This window comes from Leptosomus discolor, chromosome 2 (genome assembly GCF_034619465.1).
Source record: "Leptosomus discolor isolate bLepDis1 chromosome 2, bLepDis1.hap2, whole genome shotgun sequence".
Lineage (NCBI taxonomy): Eukaryota > Metazoa > Chordata > Aves > Leptosomiformes > Leptosomidae > Leptosomus > Leptosomus discolor.
This window is the reverse complement of record NC_141392.1, coordinates 86,880,289-86,901,391: the sequence shown is the minus strand read 5'-3', so window position 1 is coordinate 86,901,391 and position 21,103 is coordinate 86,880,289. Positions and strand designations below refer to the sequence as shown.

Below are 21,103 nucleotides of genomic sequence, written 5' to 3'. Positions count from 1 at the left end.
TTACAAAAAGGATTCGCTTTGTTAATATTTCAACAACAAAAACCCAGCTAATTTTGAAATTAGTGAAATCTAAGGCGGCTTAGTTTTTAACCAACACAGAGCACAAAAAACATTGCTGTTTGCTGTTAAACACAAGTCTCAGAAATGCAGGGAAACTATGATCAGTTATACTATGGGTGACAAATGGCAACCAGTTGAGTAACAATAATAAAAAAACCACTTCTGCTTTTTTAAACACGGCCTCTAAAAAGTACAGCATCCCAACGTTTTCTCAGTTCGAGTGCTGACATTATAAATTAAAGGTGAAAAGAGATCCGTATATAAACAAGGTAGCTTTCCATTGACTTCATTGTACTGTTCTCGTCTAAACCTTTGGAAATTTCACCTTCAAATACCATAAAGTAAGGTTGAATTTACCAGTTACAAAACAATGTCCATTTGCATGTGGAATTTGAAAAAAACAAACAAACAAACAAACAGAAAAATCCCACACCCAAGTATTTACAGCAATTCAGATTTCTTTTTTTCCAGCCTTCACACTTGCATTTCACCTTCTGCAGAACTGTAAACACGCTATTCGCTGAGACCAAGGCCTTATGTTATGGTACGCGGCCTTTTGGGCGGTGGGGGCGGCATGAGTTCAGTGTCAGGATCGAGGTGGTGTTTCCGTGTCTGTCCTTGAGAAGCTGCTGTACATCTGTCAATGAACTCAAACAGCATCTCCTTCGTGACTGGATTCTGGATGCTGTTGCATACAGCTGGGAACAAAGAACATTTTCTCAAGTTACTAAACTGATTTGTTATAGTTGGCACTTCAATAATTTCATCCCCTCTTTGTAAACTAAATAACATGATTTGGCTCAAGTACTGGGCCTTAAACGCGGCCTTCCACAAGATGTTGTGTCAGGAGTCAAGTATCTCTGCTTTGCCCTCCCCCCCCCCCCCCCCCCCCGCCACAAGAGCAAAGTGCTGTAGTGGTCCCCTACCCCCTGGGAATGGCTCTTTTTAAAACAAACAAAAGGCACGTGTGTGGAGGCTTCATGGGGCAAGTATAAAAACGCCAAGAACCGACAGCCTATTGAGGCAAGCGACAGCAATGAAGGCCTTGTAAGACATGGCTTTAAAACACTCATCAAATCCAAATAGCTAGAAACAAGACTGGCTTAATACTGAAAACCTTTGAATTAAGGTGACTTTTTTGCCACTAAGTACTGTAAATATCATAAACCCACAATGCGCAGTACTTTTTTTTATTTAAAACCCATATACCTTCATGTGGCTGAAAGACTTGACACCAAGCAAGCTACATGTCTAGCACACCAGACCACATGATGGAGGACAGGCCATAATGCTGCACGGTGGCCAAGACATGCATGTACAAGCACACTTGGATTACTTAACATGATTCCCCAGGTCATAGTTTGTAGGTAACAGCCCATAGTTTGTAGGTAACAGCCCAAATAAAAAGGCTTACTTCTCTTAAAATAAATGAAATATTTTTAATACTTTTCCTGTGTAACTTTATAGTCCTCTAATTAATCCTCCCAAGAGACTTAAGGAGGAGGGAAAAAATAAAAAACCCCAAGAAATTAAGTAGGAATCCTACGGCTATCTTGGAAGAAAGTAGAAAACGATTAGATGATAATTTATAGCATGTAAGGACTGGACACAGTGTGGATGCAATTTCCATGCAAAAACATCTACTGACCCCCTATAGTACTAAACAACATTAAGACTCCTTAAAATGTACTTGCCATATAGCATTGTTATGAATGACTCTTAAAAATACTCTTTTATTTCCTTTCAAATTCCAGAACCATTCAAAGCATTATTTTACAATTAATAAAACACCTTCCTAACATTATTTTTTTAATTATCTAATTTATTTTTGGTGAAAAGGTGCTTAAAAAGTTGGACTGTATGTGACTTTAGCACCTGGAAAGCATTACAATTATCAGTAGTTTAGGAGTAGAATTTGTGCCACAAGGCAGCTGGTATAACTCTGTATCAACTTTTAGGAGCTGTCCTAGCTTAATCACTCAAAAAGCCCTTCTCTTTTCAATTTGAAAGGTATCAAAGTGCAAAAGCAAGTTGGAGACAGGTACTTATTTTGTTGCTATTTCAACCATGGGGGAAAAATAAATAGTCTTTTTCATCAAGCGAAAGCAAACAGAGAAGAAAGGATCTAGAGAAGGGGACAACGGAAGTCTCAAATGAGCAAATACAACTTCTGGAGATTTTGAAAAACAGCCAGAAGCGAAAATTTAAAGCCAAAAGAAAACGTTCTGTTCTGAAAATTCCCATGGAAAATTTGAAATATTTCTTACAAAACAGTTCTTCCTGTAACACTTAATTTTCCTTTAATTTTTATTTTTAGGAAGTTCATTACGTTTTGGCAAGAAAAAAGTCAGGAATAACACAATGGCTCTACAAATGGAGAAAATGAGAAGAGAAAAAGGGCAGCTACATATGCTCAAGAACAAAGGAAAGAAGAATATGTTACTCCTCAAAGAAGAGAAAGTTGCAAGGACTAATTGAAACTATAGGTTGAAACTAACTATTGAAACAATAAGGTGAAACAGAGAAATTTAGGTCATAGTGACAAATAGATGTCGTTGTACTTGTATGACTTCTGTGGCCCATTCCTCTTTCCAGACAGGACTGCTCAGCAAGTATTTCAGCTGCATTCTGTGCTGGTTCCCTAAGGTGCCAACAGATTTATTATCTCCTGGCAAAATGACCATATTTTGTATATTCAAGAAAATCTACTCACTGCTGAGGCAGAAATACAAGTAGAATGGTTCAGAGAAAACCCTACATCATCTGTGCACGCCTTAGTGAACAGCATAGTCTTAAATATGATTAAACTTTATTTTGGCACAGTATCAACCTGACTATTGTTATTCAGCCTCGCACACTTCTTTTTTGAACTCTTACACTTCACCTGAAAGTAAACAACATAATTTAATTTACGATACTTGGCAAAATGTTTTTTGGTAGAAGAACATAAAAGTCTCACAATTCTGCAGAGATACACCCCCACCTCTCATTTGTTTCCCTCTTCATTGTTTGTACGGCTACGGTAGAAACTTATGAAATTTTCTCCTATTAATTTTCTAGGCCATCTGCCAAATAATGGCTTTGGCATTTTGAATAGAGGTGAACTCACAATGTTTTTTAATTCAACAAATACAACTCGTAGTATGCCAGTTTGCATTATATGCCAACAAGCCAACGCTAGAACCGATGTTAGTTAACTGCTGCTGCAATGCTATTGCAAATAACAACTTCCTTGTGTCTCACTTAAAAGGCATGCCCTGCCATTTAAAGTCTCTTTGAGCAAGTGTTTGCAGTTCTACAAAGATTTAGGCACTTGCTTCTGCATTATCTGATAAATGCTGCACCAGAGTACTTGTTAACTGAATTCATCAAATATCCCTGAAGCCAAAGGATTCATGCTATATAAAAGCTAAACATGAAATAAGCATTTGCAAGATGAGGTATTACTATAATAACTTAGAGAAGCCAGGAGTCAAACTAGACAAGAGAACACAGTGCTTTTCCTCCTTAAACTGGAAGAGTTGAAAAATTAAAATTTGAACCCCCAAAACTTTTAAAGCAAATTATTCTACTCACCCATGGCAGTGCTGTAGGCATTTGGAAAGCTTTTGTCTATTCTCTGTCTCATGAAGACCCAGCTGTTGTTCTCAAACTTGCATTCTATAATTTTATTATCGTACTGTTTCAGTTCTTTTGTCACCTGTTTGAAAAAAAATTGCTTGGGATAAACATATTTTAATTCACACTTTTTCTTTTTTTTAGGGATAAATAATAGAAGATCAAAAGCTGCCTTGCATTTTTTTGGTAACATGCCTCCATCCTACAGAGAAAAACTCTGCAGACTACATCTCCATTATACATATGCTCAGCTACTCAACATTTTAAAAATACTTTTCAAATCTGCTGTCAATATACAGCAATTATATTATGCTAAAACATCAGCAGCTCTAACAGAGGGGGAAAAAAGTCACTTCTGGCCCAAATGCAAATAGGTTTCCATGGGAATAAACTGCTTCCAGCGTAAGTGCTACTGCCAGCCTAAGTGCACGAAATGTATTATCCATGTTTCATCAACCTTCTTTGTCGAAGGTCTCAAAGCCAAATGTCAGATTTCAATACCAGAAAGACCTTATGGAAAATCATTCCACTCTTCTTCACACTACTGAGGATTTTTATTTTCTTTTCTTTTTTTTTTCATTTTTTTCATTTTTTTCATTTGTCTTTAAAAATTAAGATTGTAACTCCAAAATAACACGGGATTTCAAATCACATATGTTCTAAATCTCCTTCAGGCCTCTCTCTATTGATTCATAGATTTGTTAGCAGCCCATATCCTAAGCTATTTGTCTTTCTATTTGGCAACGCTGTGTGGTTTGGAAATGCAGTTTATATGCATCGGACTTCCTAGTTGTTTTGGCTACTTCATCCTATGCATCCTAATCTATGATACAATGCAAAATTTTCAAGTAACCATGGTAACACGAGAACCTTATCTAACGCTTTAACAATTTTACCCATATACTTCACTTTGTTCCAAAGGGCCTCTTCAGAAGCATAAAGCTGTATTTAACTGCTAGCTCTGTTTAGTTTGCTATAGTTTACCAACGAAAAGCTGTACAAGGTAATATAACACTTTGGATCCAGGATCTTATGCATAAGCGCTCTCACAAAAACAGACTGGTTACTGCAATTCATTAGCATAATTTTCCACCTCTGTTGCCTACTTGCTCCTGAGAGGTGACACGGGAATTTACTACTGTCAGAGGGATGCAGATTTGAAAAAGGCCATAACTGTCTCCAGACAGTTTAATAGCACATACAGTGGAAAAGCCCATGAACCTCCTTTCCATTAATTCCCAGATAAAGGCAATTAATTCATGAACTGGGCATGGACTGAGTGCTCCTATATTGCGTGGTACAAGATTTATCCTTAATTTTGATAAGCAGAATCTTAACATTTTTCTTGGTATTTACCCTGAATAGTTGTGTTCATTCCTAGATAGGGAGCCCTGGGATTTTACTTGTCAAGTGAACATGGCATTGTAAGACAATTTTGTTAAACCTGATTATAACTGAGGCCTGTCCTGCTGCAGGACTGACAGAGTCAGAGTCAGGTTTCCGTGTCACACATCATTCCTTCATCCATTCAATCACCTGCAAAGAGCTTTCTTCCTAAAATCATTTAATCCTTAAGTGACGTTTGCGTTTGCTGACGATCAATTGGATGTAATCAACTGATTGCCCAGATCAGCAATCTTTTCCTTTGCAGCATGCTCTGCACGGCACATCCTTCCACACTGAAAAGCTGTATATACGCGTACCGACCCACATTTGTGGATGTATTCATGTTCCATTAGGTGTATGCACGAGAACACAACATCCTTCTCTAGCACACTATGGATACATAAACCCAGGAAGAAACTCTTGGCTGTGCAGCGCCTTGGGAAGGTACATTACTCTGAAAACAGCTGCCTAGTGGAAGCGGGGGCAGCAGGGGGTATGACCGTGTGTCTGATTTTCTGCCAAAGCAGGGAAATTTTAGAAGGATCACCTGCTACACAAAGAAATGTAGTATAAAACTGCAGGCAATGACTTCAACCAACCAACCATCTCGTAAGGCGTTCTCATGGTTTATCATTCTTCTAGTGTTCAGATGCTCAGAATAGCAATAATTTAGATGGCAGCTTTATCTGACTGTGGCAATTAAGCAGTATTATTAACTATCTAGATACTTGCTTGGCCATTTATTAGCAATCTGGAAGACAGATCTTTCCACAAAATATGAACACCTGCCAAAGTACTGACTTAAATGAATTTTCCCGATAGAACACTGGTGATCATAGTCTTTAACAACTGCAAGTTGTAGTAATTATTTTACAAAGGAAGAAATACAGCACCTACTCTTCCCTGCACTTTGTTGAGTAACTTCAGTCTTGTAAATGTAGTTATTGTAATACTAATGAACATTTAAAGAACTGCTGGGCATTTGACCAACACTACAAGTACTCTGAGCAAAATACACTTTTCAGCATTAAAAATACTCTTCTACTATCCCATCTTAGTAGACTTCTAAATGGGTATTTTTTTATGCACAGGACTGAACAAGCCCATAGCAATCCCTGTATCCATAAGTCACACCTTACATCTACCTGTCACTTGCATGCTACTTTCTGGTATTCCAGCTTCAAAGTGGGACAGGGAAACCATCAAATTTAACTGTCTTGAATTTCCTTCCCTTTGGGAATTCATTCTGAGCTGCTCAGAGCAGTGTCTTCTTGATTCTCCCTTTGCAGTATGGGGTTCATCCCTCCTTCTCCCCCTTAAGTATTGCAGTCCATAGGAGCATCTGAATAATGCACCATCATTTCTCTTCCTGAGAGGTACTTCTTCTAGCTAATGTTTCACAGAAACGGGAGAAGTGTCTTAGGAATGATGGCAGTTCTCAGCCAAAATGCTTATCCTCATCAGCAGCAATGCTTTTGCTACAGTGCCAATGCCTCTGCCATGCTGTTGATAAACCGCCTTGAACTGGCATTCAGCAATTTCAAGACGGAAACTCCCACCACACTAAGGACTCCGTGGAGCCTCCCTTAATTAAATATTTATTGCCTAGCCTATTTTTGGACAGCCAGTCAGAACCAGAAGCCTAGAGGATCACGTCTCAGACATGGGGCTGTCAGAGGTGGTGTGCATCAGAACAGCCTGGTGTGGGCCACAACTGTGTCCTGGTCAAGGACAAACACCAACCTGTACACTACTTTCCTTTCAAGAGGAAAGAGATTCTTCCCCAGCAGGAACACTCGCTGCTCCTGACTGCATTCAATTTCGTTATCAAGAACTAGACCATCTGCCCCACAGAAATCACCTCCCAAAAATATAGATAAGCTTCCTCCTGGAAGCTGATTCACTGCATTACTGCTAGATTGGCAAGATGTGATCAGAAAAAAGTGGGCAAAAGCTACATCCCCATTTCAGCAATAATAGCTCATTATCAAATCAGACTGGATGTAACACAAGACCATTGCCTACGAATGTCAGATTACATGATGACGACAGTTATCTTCCTCTCCCTGCTGAGAAAGGCTTCCCAATGCCACCAACATCTGGGCTATTCACTCGGGAAAACTTTGGTCGGGTAAGTTTATTCCTTTTTCTAAGAATGATGACAGTTACAATTTAGGAAATCTCCCATTTTCCAGTCTCCTCCCGTCCCCTATGTTCTGAAAGAAATTCAAAATATATTAGAAAAGTGAAATATCTAACCCATCTCAAATTACCTTGCCTGGCACAATAATGAAGTCATTTTGAGACGAATCACAAATGTGTTTATATGCAGCCATATTTTATGTTAATTTAGAGCAAAATGTGAAAAAACACTATATCCAGCTGAAAAAGAGAAACCATTTACATCGAATGTAGTTAGCTCTAGTCCTGTGAACATGCCTGCATGATCTCTGCTGACTACCAACGGCCAAGGCTTTTCAGGTATCTCCACAGTGCACTTGATCATCAGACTGGTCCATCTGTCCACCTGTTGAGTCACTCTTTCATTTACTTGAAGCATACAAATCTTCTGTGAAGACTCACTAAGACATTAAAAGGGGCCCACAGGAAAGATGGGCAAGGACTTTTTACAAGGGCATGCAGTGACAGTACGAGGGGTAATGGTTTCAAACTGGAAGGAGGTAGATTTAGATTAGATATTAGGAAGAAATTTTTCACTATGAGGGTGGTGAGGCACTGGCACAGGTTGCTCAGAGAAGCTGTGGCTGCCTCCTCCCTGGCAGTGTTCAAGGCCAGGCTGGATGGGGCTTTGAGCAATCTGGTCTAGTGGAAGATGTCGCTGCCCATGGCAGGGGGGTTAGAACTAGATGGGTCTTTAAAGATCCTTTCCAACCCAAACCATTCTGTGATTCTACAATTAGTCTCATCACCCTTAACTCTGAAGGAGAATGAAATTCCTGGGCAAGCCGGTACTTTACAGAAGAGGTATTAACAATGAGATTTTAGGTTTTAAGGTCATCAGAAAGCATGTCTACAATGGACAAGCTTAAGCTTCACAAATGCATCTACCTTTCCCATATTCAAGTTCTTTAGAAAGAAAAAAGGAGGTAAGCTTTTAGATAAATGGAGACGTGACTGAAAGAAGTCCTATGTTTCCACATGCACATTTTTTTCAAAGCAACTGAAATGATTTTAGCTTAGAAAATAATCCCCTTTAAAGAAAGTGATGTTTGTAAACAAAATCTTAACACATTCTATTTCAAATCCTTTCTCTCTTTAAATGCCTTTTTGTTGCACTTTCCCCTCTATTACCAAACATTTATAGAAAGAAACTCATTCTTCAATTCACCTGTTTCTATTGCTTATTCCACATCCCTAGTCATCATCCTATTTCTAAGATCCCAAAAGAAACGATCATAATAGTAGACACAGGAAATGTTAACTTTCATGAGAGAACAAATGAGCAAAACCAGCAGTTGAAGTCTTATGAAACTAAAAAGATCTTTATTTCTAAATACACTTAAAAAAAAGGAACCACAACACACAGGCAAGATAGATTCTAAATGTAATGGCTTTCTATTTTCTAAGAAGAATCTGCCTTTTCTTTTTATAGCTGGCATGTGCAATGACTTTTTGATACGCTCAAGTACACAAACTTTTCTTTTTTTAAACCCAAGTTCCAATACCTGGAGGGGAGGAAAGTTTAGATCTGCCACATAAGGTCTGGAAAGTAATTCTTCCTCTCTCTGATAGCATAACTAACTTTTCTCTATTAGGATCCAATCTTACAGCTAAACAAACAAGTGAAAGCAGCACATCCCAAAATAAACGATCAGCTGTGTGTTCATGAGGGAGAAATCTTTTTGTTGCTTTCCAGTCTCCTACTGCAGGAGGACTGAAGCCCACACCTTCTCTAGTCAGCCACCCTGTGAAATAAGCTGAGGTCCTTGTCCTGCGGGTATTGGGATACCTTCAGGCGCAAATTGCAGTTTAGGGAAGAAAACCCCTCTAGCAAAATAGCACATCTCAAATCCTGATTTCCGCATTACTCTCAAATGCTGTAACCGCCCACAACTGCAAAGTACTACAGACTTCATTTCTAAACTTCTAAAGCAATGTGGAATGTCCCAGATGAGAAAGAAAATTAACCTGCCCACTGGTACTAAGATTCCACAGCAGTAAGGGCATCGTCTGAAGACCTGGAAGAAGCAATGACAACACTCAGGGAACAAAAAGAACAATCACATGGGAATTTGAGGAAATGAAGAGGGGTCAAGACTTCCTGAAGGAATAGGATGGAGACAGAAAAAAATAAAGAAGTAGCAGTAACAAAATAAACAGCTTCTGAAGATATAAAGATAAGCCAAACTCAAAATGATATCTTTTTGAAGACTGAAGACTTAAAGGTGATAAGAAAACCCCAGGACCTTCATGTCAAACCAAGGCAATTCAGAGGAAGTGAGGTGTGAGAAACAGGGCTCCCACTTATTTTGAGAATACATATACAATACATAAAGCAAAGCTTCGAAGTGCATGATTTTAGTGCATGCCCAGCTTTCCAGAGGAACGTGCGTATGGGCAAGGACTATGCTAGGAAAGCACTCCTACATGCGATTACAGACAAGGACAGGAATATAAGAAATTCTAATGATTTGACTAAGGCATCCTAGGGAATCACTAACCATACAGTTATTAGAGCCCTCAACGCTTAGGGGGCACAACGCAGCATCTAATACAGATCTGAAGTTCTTCAGTGCTTCTTCCTAATTCTCGGACAGCTTGCTTTTAAAGAATGTTTTTCCCCATTCACATATAGTATCTCATCTTTTCCACAGTAAAACTTCTCAAAGAACTATAAACATTTAAGAGATGGTTATTAAATACCATTAGTGTATACAGGACCACAAATATTAATACTGTCAACTGGCAAAAGTTAATGAGTTACATAATCTGCTTCACATTTTTGTTCAAGCCAAAACAGATTTTATAATGTAGCTTAATATCCATATCTTATTACGATTCAAGAGATTATTTTATCAAAAACATAATTTGTCAAAAGCAAAATAAGAGCACTGGTAACCAATTCTGTTGCTAAATTAAACATACTGATTGTGTTTCCTTAAGTAATATATTACCCAACAAATGGTTACCAGCTTGGGTAAACGATGCAGTTGATATGTTTATTTAACATTAAAGAAGCCTTCTGAGTGTAACTACACCAATTCTTGTGTACATAGGAAATGGAAATGCTCCATTTTTGAGATCTCATTCCTGGAAAGGAACATTAAAAAATATAAAAAATTCAACATTTTTGTTCACGCAAAATTAAACCACAATGCTAACACCAAGCACTGGAAAATCATGGAAAAAGCCAAAAAGAAAAATCATGTTTCAAAATCACAAGAGTGAGGCTTTTTTTAATTGTGGATTTTTTTGGTTTGTTTTTGACTTCCCGGATCTAGCACTCACAGTTCATGATTTATTCTTTCTTTTTAACATAAAATATTTTCTCAAAGAATCTTTCATTTTTACCTGTAATAATTTCAAATCTGGATATGTTTTCTGATACCTAGAATGGGTTGGAGTCCTAGGGTTTTCCTGACAACTGACTGATGGTAACGTCAGAAATAAAAAGCCTTCCACTTATCAGTGATATTACAAGTTTAATGACTTTTAGTGCGAGCTGGAAATAGATTACTTCATGTATCCTGGAAGGTCTCCTGTACACCTGACCTTGCAACACCATCTGAAGTATCTGTAAGAAACTGATGTTTTTTCTGAGCTTTGTTTGGGACTCTCTGAGGAACACTGTTACCTACAACAAAGCAGAAAACTGGTAACTGCCAAAACCGTGATGCGGACGATGATGCACACCTTTCAAAGATATTCTATACTTCCTGTTTCACTCAATGGGAAAACCCAGTCGGACACAGCAAACCAACAAACTCTTTGAACAATTCTGGGCATTATAACTCAGACACCTACAATACTCAAAGAAAAGTTGACCTTCCTGTTAGACTTGGCCATCTCCACCTAACTCTTGAGGGAACTTTAAAGCTTTTCAAAAACCTATTTTCTTTTAGTCATTGTCAAGAATGGGAAGCAGAGATCCAAGGGTCCATACACATCTTGAAGAGTTAAATGAAACAAAGCAATATATGGTTGTCCTCCTAGATTGATATCCCTTGCCCAGGCACTCTAATCATCACAGGTCTATGGATTAAAGACAAAAGATCTCTCTGTACATCATCTGTGAAAACTGAGAAGCAGAAGAATTCTGTGATGAGGACTCATGAACCTGCCATACCTCCACTGCAATGAGTTCTTAAATAAAGCTGTATTAAAAAAGCAGCTCATAATTCTGACCCTCAGCATGTGCTGACGAAAGAGGAAGAAACTAGGGAATGAGGGAAGTGCAGTAAACACCCAGGCAGCAAGACAGCAGTAACAAAGCTCTCAAAGCAAGCATCAGCTTGAACTTACTGTAGAGAGGATGCATATTCAGTGCAAACAGAGCTTCACCTGCTCTACAGCTCATGAATTTGTAGGAAGAGGTAAGAACAATGCTTCACTGCAAGCACCTGGGGTAACTTTGCAGAGGCCAGACACAGCCACTTCGGATTTGGCACACCAAGAATAATTGTGCCACTAATAATCCTTGGGGTCAGTGCTGAAACTTGAGGGTGTTTGTCAAAGTACAGAAGAAAAACAGGCAGATGCAAGCAAAGTAGTAAAATGCCACAGCAAACCGCAAAACTGTTCAGCAGGTTATGCAAAAACATCCTTTCAGTGAAGGATAAGGAATCCACTGGAAGTTTCTGAAAAAAGACACCGCCTCATCAGAAAGGTAAGCAACTGTACAGGAGGGGAAGATAGAGCAAGGATATGCCGTGCAAGTTGATAGAAAAAGCTGTAATCATAACGTACAAATGATTCTGGGAGGAAATGTTTCACCCACAGCCTGACGTATTTTGAGGACTGTATTTCTACTTGACATGAGCTAGCTTGTGAAAGCCAGCCTTAACCCTCATTTGTGTTTTATTCACTCAGACTGCTTTTGCAAAAGGGAGCCAGCCCCAAATTGAGAGCACTGCATACTAAGCCACAAAGATCCAGGAGACAAGACTTATGCACCAATTGTAAAGAATATACTTTGAAAACACCACTTAGCTCATTCATAAATTATGAATTTCATCAGGCTTATTATTCTCAGTTTGCAAATGGGGAAACAGAGAGAGATGGTTTGTGGTCACACAACAGGGGAAGCATTTACCCCCCATTAGGTTCTCTAAACCCGATCTTAATTACCCCTCAGGTACTTGCACTCATGCTACCCAGAAATCCTGTGACACAGGGCAGCGGAGATTCCTTTAATAATTTATCAGTAGAAACCCAAACAAATCTTCTGCAGACAAAGCAATGCTATCGCTATTTTACAACCTTTGACAATGCTATTTCTATACCTCAAAATAAATGAAAGATAACCTAGATGGTTGTGTCAGAATAAGGTGAAGAGTTTTTCTGACATTTTCTGCCTTTCACATGTTGGACTTTACCTCTATAACGATGGCTCTCTTGACAAATGTTTGTATTTATCACATAGATTTTACAGTGTCCTTTCTCATGTCTGTTTTTCATCTTTTCTTCATACCCTAGCTATTGCTAGTAGGAATCTAAATTAATCTCATTTTATTTGTACTTCTTCCATCCTACAAGGGACTCTGTCGCTTACTGTCACACTGCTGGGGATAGCTTACAGGGAAACTCCCCAGGGCTGGGCTGTCAGGAGCTTCCCAGCAGCCTTTCTGTGTCATCTAAAGAAAAACTACTCTTACGAGTCAGATAGTATCAGACTGTATCAGATCACTATTCATGTGGGCCCTGGCGCTAAAAACTCTTACCCTTGTAAGTAGATACCTCTGAGCAGCTTCATAAGATCAATAGCCCACACCATAGTTATAAGGATCGGGCCCTAAACCTAATTCTAGTCATTGCTTACCTGGCTTCTGAAATGTTCTTAGAAACCATAGTTTTCCACTTTTTCAGAAAAACACCATATTATACCAGAAAAAAACCCAACAAACCAAAACAAAAGAAATTTAAACTAGAATCCAAAGTAACAAGTAATTGCAAGTGAGTCTTTTAAACCCATTTTACTTGTAACAACACAGAGCTTTCCAATTACAGCCCTTATGAATCATATTATTTTCTTCCACTTATATCCCAAACAGCCAGTTTTATACACTTAAAGTTTTTTTTCCCCATAAATCAAAATTCACCACTGAGAACAACTGTGTTAAGACTACAAGGAAATTTGTTGGCTTTGTTAAATTGAGCTTCAAAAGCATGAATTGAACGTACATTTGTGATCGTAAGTAATGCCTCTTCTTATATCCATTCAAAATGTTTGCTTTATTACAGCTTATTATAAATGTACTGTCTAAAATGCAGCAGCATGACTGTTCAATTTCCAGGCCATAATTTTATGATAATCATATGCAATATATTCATATGTCTACTCCACTGCCTAACAAAGCCCAAACTGGTTTGTTAGCAGCTCTGCTTTCCCCATGGTTCAAATTTCTTTGCCTCAGAACATTACTGAATAACAACACTAAGAAAGATATAATCAAAATTTTACTTCGTATTCTTCACTATAGTAGGCAAACAAAGAAGCATATAACATTGAAAGCTGAATTTGGTGCACTGACTTTATCAAATACTGGTATCTAAGTGATATGTAAATTATTAAACATACTATGCAAGCATTATTAGAAAGGTGGGGGGTAGGGAGCAAGATTATAAATTTATAAATGTTTTCAACATCTCAAAATCCTATTAATACTTGAAAACATTGATATTGTACAGAGAGAATGTGCATATAAACTAAGACTAGAACTAAGCAAATTTGCTTTTAATCTCCTATATTTAACATGTGTTTCAGTTTTTGACTAGAACATATTTACAAAATTTTTTTTCTTCATACATTTCAGAGGCAATTCCTAGTTACTCAGAAGTCTGATACTAGAACATACAGAGGCTTATGGGACTTGTAGGAAAGAAAAATTCAGACAATCCCCATCCACTTCACTAGACTGAATGGTTTGTCATCAACTAAGTATCCTACGAAGCAAAGGGTTGCACAGAGAGCTGAGCTCCATCTTGCTCACCGTAGCTTTTATATGGTCTGTGTAACAGTATTTTTAAAAGAGTGCCAGATCTTGAAATGACATAAGTCTCTTACAGCAGAATAACATCTTATTTTAGTTGGTTTTATTTGTATTATGTAAGAAAGCAGGAACTTTGGATTTTCATACAGGATCACAAAAACAGCCAAACTACAATGATTTCTAAAACCTCGCCATTTTGAGGGGGCATTCTTACACCTGATAGCTGAGATTGGAGTTCACAGCCTTGCTGACCCAACCTTCATTTTTGCAGATAATGACACAGGATGAGTTTCAGGTGACTGCCAGAAACACTTACGCTGATAAATGCCTTGATGAAACACTGCAATAATATAAAACACAAAGCCAAAAAGAGCCAACAACAACCAAAAAAATATCTCTGCAGTGCTATAAAACCCAAAAGATAAAGCAGAGATGGGGGGGGGGGGGGGGGGGGAGCTGTAAAAGCCATGTTAGAGATTCTTCATTTCTCTAAGATTTCAGTTAGAAGGAAAATAATATTTCTTTTCCATTACTGATAATACATCACAACAAAAAAATTAATGGCTACTGACTTAATGCAGACTTAAAAAAATTAGCTTTGATCAAAGCAACTGCTGTAGTGAAAGTCAACTGCCCTAACTCACTTCTCAAATGCCTTTATAGCATCGAGCTGGCTTGAACTCCCTCCTTTTCTTGAATAGTTTGCCTTAAACTTCAAAGCCTAATTGGCTTTGAGGCTTAAATCATGGAAAGCTTTTTTCCTTCTTCTTCAAAAGCAATTAAAGACGTTCACTATAATCTGACCTATAATCTAAAACCTTAGCATCCAGGTCTTCTTGATCATCGTGGGGTTACAAAACGGAAGGGGCTAGTTAGGGAAGTTAATTGTGGCTCAGACACTGCAAATGGTTTTATGGTCCCTGCCAGCTGATGAGGTCAGTCCTCTGAAAGAAAGGTAAGCAAGGGCTCATCTATCAATGGCACAAATTTGTCAGTAACTGAGGCTATAGAGGGGTTCTTACTGCTCTACCTTTCATTGCAAGCCCCTCCTTCCTTTCCATTCCTTGTTATTAATGAATCTGCAGAATTAGGAAGCCAGATTTCCCAGGACAGCATGGTAATGGATGTGGGGTGGGGCGGGGTGGCAGACTGCAGTAATCACAAGGCAGAGGAATGGACGATATTCACAGACTTGGAAGAGTCACAACTGGCTTCAGAGGATTTTACGGATTTTGCCAGATGTGGTCTGAGAAACCTATGAACTTCTTGGTCTGTTTGGGCAGCAGTGTTTCTAGACAAATCAGTAAGGATTTTATCCGAGTTTCTGTTTTACTATCAACTAAACAGAACTACAACTTTGAATGGTGAATTCTGACAATGGAAGATAATTAATGGTTTGATAGCTGGTCCTGCCAAAGCCCTCAAAGACAGGAGATCTGGGAAAGCCCGCTGTACATGAGCACACTTTTCATGGCTTTGCTCATACATTTCATTATTGTATGGTAGAGCAATACTGCTTTTGGCTTGGATGGCCATACGCTTTGCTGGGTGAAAATCTGGTTGGATGGCCGAGTCCAGAGAGGTGTGGTCAATGGAGTTAAATCCAGTTGGCGGCTGGTCCTAAGTGGTGTCCCCCAGGGCTCAGTACTGGGGCCACTCCTGTTTAACATTTTTATCAATGATTTGGACGAGGGGATGGAGTGCACCTTTAGGAATTTTGCAGATGACACCCAGCTGGGTGGAAGTGTCGATCTGCTTGAGGGTAGGGAAGCTCTACAGAGGGATCTAGATAGGCTGGATCACTGGGCCAAGGCCAATTCCGTGAGTTTCAACAAGGCTAAGTGCCGGGTCCTGCACTTTGGCCACAACAACCCCCAGCAGCGCTACAGGCTTGGGGATGAGTGGCTGCAGAGCTGCCAGGCAGAGAGGGATCTGGGAGTGTTGACTGACAGCCGGCTGAACATGAGCCAGCAGTGTGCCCAGGTGGCCAAGAAGGCCAATGGCATCCTGGCCTGTATTAGGAATAGTGTGGCCAGCAGGAGTAGGGAAGGTTTGGTGAAGTCACACCTCAAGTACTGTGTCCAGTTTTGGACCCTTCTCTACAAGAAGGACATTGAGGTGCTAGAGAGGGTACAGAGGCGGGCTACCAAGCTAGTAAAGGATTTGGAGCACGTCTCATATGAGGAACAGCTGAGGGATCTGGGGCTGTTTAGCCTGGAGAAGAGAAGGCTGAGGGGAGACCTTATCGTCCTCTACAACTACCTGAAAGGAAGTTGTAGCAAGGCAGGGGTTGGTCTGTTCTCCTTAGTAACAAGCAACAGAACAAGTGGAAATGGCCTTTAGCTGCACCAGGGGAGCTTCAGGCTGGATATTAGGAAGAATTTCTTTACTGAAAGGGTTGTCAAGCATTGGAACAGGCTGCCCAGGGAGGTGGTGAAGTCACCATCCCTGGAGGTGTTTAAGAGATGGGTAGATGTTGTACTTAGGGACATGATTTAGTGGTGTTGGTAGAGCTAGGACAGAGGTTGGACTCGATCTTGAAGGTCTCTTCCAACTGAAACTATTCTATGATTCTATGATGCTAATAATAAAATAGGCGAGCGAAAATATTTAGCCTTCATTCTTATTTCACAAAATTACTTCACCCAGTTTGCCTGCAAGAGCTAAGGCAAGCAAAGCCAAGAAAAGTCTCTTGAATTTTCTAACCAGACGACCTCTCCAAAAAAACCCTCATCATAAAGCTGTGGCCTGCAAAGACCTCTCCATGGGCCGATTATTAAATTCTCCAGAATTCAGAGCCTAATTTGAGCACTCTGCTCAAGTGCTATAGTTCTGTTCGAGCAGCTGCCCTCCCCGACCTGAGGCCAAGGACTGAAACAGCATTAGTTTTCTAACAAATAGATCTGAAAACATTTGTTTTGCTTTTCACATGATGGAACAGCATTCATTACAAGTAACATCATAAACCCATTCTAGAGCTAGCCCACATCACTAACAATTCCAGGCAAGAAAAAAATAATTCTTAAAGGCTCTTCTCTAAAAGAACAGGCAGCGCTGGCAAAAGATAAGAAAGGAGAAAGAAAAAACAGGTAATGGCAGTGGCAACTCTGTAACCTGTTGCCCAATAATCTCAAAGTGGTTTTTTATATCTTAAACCAATCTCATTAGTTTGCTTTAGATAAAAAGAGCTTTACGTACATAATTTTACAGCTGAAAGGCCCAAGGTAAAAGGGAGTTGATTTGTCAGGCAAGAGTGCACACAGTGGGGAAATCCACGAACTGAAACGGAAAGCCTTGGTTTGTAGTTTCCTGCTATAACTACTAGCACTAATTACTAATTACAGATTTTTTTTTCCTTAAAGTTCTGAATGAAATGTTAACAAGATAGTAATTAATTCAGGGTCTGTTTGTTTTAGTGCTAGCGTCAGTATTCCAAGTCCAAAACCTCTGACTCACTGATTTATAAAAGTACTTCTAAATTATTCAGAGATGTCCTTTGTTTTCCTTCTATTGAAGTTAAGCTACTCTGAAACCTCCTTCTATCCATTAATGGCATCCGAAGTCTAACAGGTGGAAAAAAAGAATGTAATGATATAGGAAAATACAATAATTGTATCTTGCATTATTGTGTAAAAGAACCAAAACATTCTTGTCTCTAATTCTGCCTTTGTATATTCCTTTACATTGATTCTACTATAGACCAGACTCTTCCTTACATCCCACGCAGGTTTCTTCCACAGGTTTCGTCAGAGATTGTGTCTGCATAAAAGAAATGCTACAACATTCAGTTAATCTGCCTCTGCAATGGTCAGCAATCAAGCGTGGCTAACCATGACCCACTAACGAAATGAAGCAGAAGCTGAGTTGCGCTTGTCTGTGTTACTATTAAATTACAACCGGGTAGGTTAACATACGACGCTAATCAGGTATTTAATTTTTTGTGTGGTGCAGCATTAATATATAGGCAATGGGCAGCTCCCCAAGGCAGTGAGGACCCAGTGAGGACCATGGTCTATACAAACCATCTCTGGAAGACTACCTGAGTCCTAGCAGACTGAGAGCTAGATTAAGAGGCTTAAGGCACTATTTTGCTATAGCCTCATTCCCTCCCACTTAGAGCACTGTCAGGGTCTTGGCTGACCCAGTGAAAGAAAAGCCCATGGATGACTTCTGCAGGCCTTAAGTGAGAGAACTGTCCTCCAGCAGAACCCAGGTTTTTACTTCCCTTCTGTACCAACGCTGACTTCCCTGCTTCACACAAGAAAAATAGATTAAAATCTCATATCAATGCCTATACAGAACCCAGCGCAGCATCTCATGAATCTACCAACTGAGAACATACTCAAATATTTTTTATTACAAAACATTAAGCTAAAATCAATAGATTCATTTACCAAAACGGATTTAGTACTTCAGCTAATCAAGGGAAAGTAACATTTTTCTGAAACAAAGTGACATTTCATTATAGCATTCAGTTGTAAAGTCACTGGCAGAAATTTTTCTGTATACCAATTAAACAGTAACTCACTGAGGTTAGTAACATAAAAAGCAATACTGCGTATTTACAGTTTCCTCCCCAGTAAATGAAAACATCTACAGTTCTCAGCAATACAAATAAAGTGTCTGCAGAATGGTTCTAACAATGCTGCCACATCTCTTATCTTTCCTTTTCAAATCTTTCTATCCTATTTTTCACAAGGATATAACATGCTATTTTCTCTACAATCAACCTTTTTTTCCTTTGGAGAGAAGCAGAAGTGGCATTTTGAAAACTTCAATTTGCTGAAATATAATAGCACCACAGAGCTCTGTTGTTCTTCACTTTTATTCTCACTTCATGCTAGAAAGATAAAACTGCAATGGTTTTACTATTGTCAAACAAAAAGTGAATAAATAACGGTTTTGTTGACTATTACATAACAAGATACTGCATCACAATTATTCAACTGATATATTTAGTATATATTTCTTTCTCAGATGTGAAACTTTACAAATACCATAATTGTTCCCTTATACTGCCAAGCAGAGGTATATGTGACCCTTGCAATGAAAACTGTCAAAGCCAATCTGATGAAAGAATCATTTAATTATTTCACTGTAAATCATACAAATAGAGGAAGGAATTAAGAATGCAAAAAGAAATAATCTTACCTGATTTACTGTCTATGTACAGCTTCATTTCCCCCTAGGATTACTGCCTTCTAGGTATCAAAGGCATTCTTCGAATTGTACAGGTGCTATTTATCTTTTCCTTCTGTATGAGATAAACATCCTCCTACTTTTACTAGTATGAAATCTCATCTTTTTGCCTACAGGCCAGCCTTTCATGGGCACAATCTAGTTTAATTCCACCTTCCTCCTTATTTGCTGACCTTCTGTAAGAGCCACCAACTTTCTCATCAGATGTCTGAGAGAGCCTAAGCTTGCAGGACTTATCTGGTTTTACAGATTATATTTGAGGACAGAAACGGTGGAAAAAATGGATCTCTGAAAATCTATTAGCAGTAGCTGAAGTGACATTTAAGCCACAATGCTTGTCTGTGGGGAATACTATACTGGAAATGCTCATTCGCAGTTAAAACAGCTGTACAATAAGAATTTGGTTTTGGTCCAGCCTTTAATCTCATAATTAGAAATGTCCAGAGAGATAGGCAAGACGAATATTTGCACCATTACTTTAGGTACTTAAAATTTAGGAGCTAGTTTCAGTATTTCATTCACTGAGAGAGACTGGCATCTCCGGAAAGCAATTTAAAAGGCCCAGTGAGGCAACTGTCAGGCTCTTTTCTTAGAGGTTCCCAGATTCACTCTTGCATTCAACTGTTTTCCACTGTCATGTTTTCCACGGGGAGCCTGTGGGGTATAGTGGCTGAAATTAGTTCATGTGACTATCCCTTTATAGGTATTGTAATTAGACAGGATATTATCCACAACTCCTTTTCCTTTGTAAGCTGATATCCTGCATAATTATCTCATTTGATATTTCTTCTACCTTCTATGTTATTGTTTGCAGGCCTATTCTTTTTCATTTATCTAAATTTAATCTGCATTTCTCTTTTACTAGCCCTAAACCAGCACAATACCTCTCTGTACGATAATTTTTGCCATCAACTGTTTTTCTCCAATCTTATCAGTATCTGACATTTAAAATATTTCTCATTCATAATATTCACTGTGTTATACATACTATAAAGCAAGGTTTCAGAAACAATTTCCTAGTCAAAAGAATTTCCCCGTTATAACATCTCTCACCCTTCGCAACTTTAACATCTCGATTTATTCATGAGTAATTTATTTTAAAGACGTTATCATCTGTATTTCACAAAGGTACTACAAGTTCAAGCTCATTTATCAAGTTCAACCTCATTTGTTCAGTTTAGACTCAAAATAACTTACCTCTTAAAAGCTTAACAAATTTAGATATTATCTGCCTATAAACTAAAACAACAATTTGCTTTCTCTTCCCCAGCCTGATCTCGGCTGATGTTCTCATGATATTTAAAACACCGAACAATTAAGAAATGGTTAAAAAAAGACCTAAAAGACTCTGCTCAAACACCTTTTGTTGTCTCATTCGATCAGAATAAATTTCTATTAGGGTCTGATTTTTATAATTTTATTTAGAAACTATTTTTGGTATTTATTCTTTCTCTTTGACTGTTAATCTATTCTACTGCCTTTTCTCCACTTGCCTACAGTACCAACAAAAGCCTCTAATGCAGAAAGGTCTAATGCAGACAGAAAGATAAAGAACTGATTTCAAAAATCAGAACAGATTAATGAAGAACAATTATGAGAACAAATACGACACGAAAAGAATAGTTTCTGAAGGAAACTATAAAGACACATAAATTTAGGACACCACTTTC

At 38.7% G+C, this 21,103-nt stretch overlaps 1 protein-coding gene across 2 annotated transcripts in view; it reads right to left on the bottom strand.

The window, feature by feature from the left end:
- Nucleotides 1-594: 594 nt before the first annotated feature.
- The window catches only part of RNGTT (RNA guanylyltransferase and 5'-phosphatase), a 183,300-nt gene continuing 162,791 nt past the window's right edge, over nucleotides 595-21,103 (bottom strand). For both annotated transcript variants that reach the window (XM_086461388.1, XM_086461389.1), the window contains 2 exons: nucleotides 3,637-3,760; nucleotides 595-758 (listed from right to left, as the gene is read on the bottom strand). In XM_086461388.1, coding sequence (XP_086317514.1) covers nucleotides 595-758; nucleotides 3,637-3,760 — 288 coding nt within the window. The remainder of the gene's footprint in view (nucleotides 759-3,636; nucleotides 3,761-21,103) is intronic.